Source organism: Acyrthosiphon pisum, chromosome X (assembly GCF_005508785.2).
Source record: "Acyrthosiphon pisum isolate AL4f chromosome X, pea_aphid_22Mar2018_4r6ur, whole genome shotgun sequence".
Taxonomy (NCBI): Eukaryota; Metazoa; Arthropoda; class Insecta; order Hemiptera; family Aphididae; genus Acyrthosiphon; species Acyrthosiphon pisum.
The window spans coordinates 20,978,716-20,980,622 of NC_042493.1; the positions used below are offsets into that span (position 1 = coordinate 20,978,716).

Here is a 1,907-nt window from a genome sequence, read left to right on the forward strand (position 1 = left end):
GCTATAACAATTTACTACTAATTTTTAATTTTTCTATTTTAATAATTGACATTATATAATATACTTACTGCTTAGGTATATAACTTATATTAATATACATTATACTTTATGTATATAATAGTACAAAGTGTCCGCGTTTCGCACTTTTAATCCTTGACCGTACAAAGTGACCTAGAACCAAGACAGGGTACTGTAACTCCCACACATTATCAAGTCATTGAAGATACACTTGGACTTCCTCCGAATATTATGCAAAGACTTACATTCAAGTTGACCCATATGTACTACAATTGGTCGGTTAGTATACCTTTTGGTGTGCTATTCTTTTTAGCGCCTTAACCCATGCATTTTGTTAAAATCATTTCTAGGGTACAGTTCGAGTTCCTGCTCCATTTCAGTTGGCTCACAAGTTGGCATTCCTCACTGGGCAAAGTCTCAGACGTTCGCCCAACCTTGGATTGGATGAGTTGTTATACTTCTTTTAATATACCTTTTTTCTGATAATATGTCATTCAACTATGATTACTGTATAATAATAATTTTTATGAAGAAATATTTAAATTGTAATAGTTGTTGTACTTCTGTTATATATTACTGTTACTTTTTATTTTAAGTTTTATTGATTTTTTTTTCAATTAAATTTCTTCTTGGCTTTATAACTTTTACTGTTTTTAAGTTATTACATATCAATTAATTTACTACCAACACATGTTTAGTATCTTATTTGAATGTTTGTTGTTATGGCGTATAGATTATGATAATTCAACTGCTTAAGACTATTATATTTTGTATTGTATTCTGTATATAGTCTGTGACACTCCGGTATATACGATATACCAGATCCGATCTCAAGACTTTTAGGGCTCTGCCGAGTATAAAATTGAAGATCACACATTTCATAAAGTCTCTATTAATGTGTAGTGTTCAAGCAGTTGCGTGTAACATAGGGTCAAGGGGTGGGTATCAATAGATGAAAAAATAGGTCACTTTGTAGGTCGATATAACAGTAATATAAGAGGTAGGTCTCATAAAATGATTTGAGCAACACCAATTTTTTTTATGATACATGCCACTGTGTTCAAGCATGTAACCAGGATTACACAATAGGGGTATACTTATTATGTCCAATATTTATATAGAACTCCAATCCCCGTACAAAATATTCATTGAAAATATACAAATTATGTATTGTAAGTAACTAGTAAGTAAAATATTTTTCATATTTGAGATTTTGGAGTCATAATTAAGGTGACCTTAATTTTTTTTGTAATGATTGAGCTCCATGGTTTCGCATCCAAATTTCTTGCTCTCTATTACCTAGTCCTCAGCGACGATGGCGGCAGTCTGCGTTGACAGTGATCGGCTTTCGGGCAGGTTTAGAGGTGGGAATGCGTGAAAACGGACGAGTACCTATACTGTATAATATGTATATATAATATATATCTACCCACATAATGATAATTAGAATTTTTTGAATTTATATGCGATTTCCTTTTAAATATGCTAACTTTTTACTTTTAATAAAAATAAATAGTACATTAATTCTGGTTTGCTTGTGTATGTTAGTGGATAGAAAAATAAAATATAGCTTTAAAATTTAAAGAAATATTACGATAAAAAGTTGAAAAGTTTTGAAGATTTGCTGATGTATTCTGTGCGGTAGGTTCCGGTTTGTTTGAAAAAAAGTAAAAAAAGTAGTTAATATACAAAAAAGGTCGAATATCAGTACAAACACTGTTTATACACACTGCATATACTATATACAATATTATTGTTGATTCGATAATAACACATTCATAAAATTATTAAACTGTTTTAAATATTTACGAACATTGATTTAGCGGCTTATAATATGAGTTATAAATATTCAAAGTTTTTGATGAGCGGAGTGGAGTGGTACGGGGTTA

The 1,907-nt window shown here is 30.4% G+C and overlaps 1 protein-coding gene across 1 annotated transcript; it reads left to right on the forward strand.

Moving 5' to 3' along the window:
- Positions 1-81: 81 nt before the first annotated feature.
- On the forward strand, positions 82-1,189 carry LOC115033284 (piwi-like protein 1). Its single transcript, XM_029485586.1, has 2 exons — positions 82-297; positions 369-1,189. The coding sequence occupies exons 1-2, from the start codon at positions 250-252 to the stop codon at positions 483-485; spliced, it is 165 nt and encodes a 54-aa protein (XP_029341446.1). The 5' UTR covers positions 82-249; the 3' UTR covers positions 486-1,189.
- Positions 1,190-1,907: the final 718 nt, after the last annotated feature.

Bases quoted from the DNA above. Each gene is read 5' to 3' on its own strand.
- LOC115033284 (XM_029485586.1), top strand. From the start codon at position 250: ATGCAAAGACTTACATTCAAGTTGACCCATATGTACTACAATTGGTCG. The intron at 298-368 runs GTTAGTATACCT...AATCATTTCTAG, and splicing joins ATATGTACTACAATTGGTCG to GGTACAGTTCGAGTTCCTGC.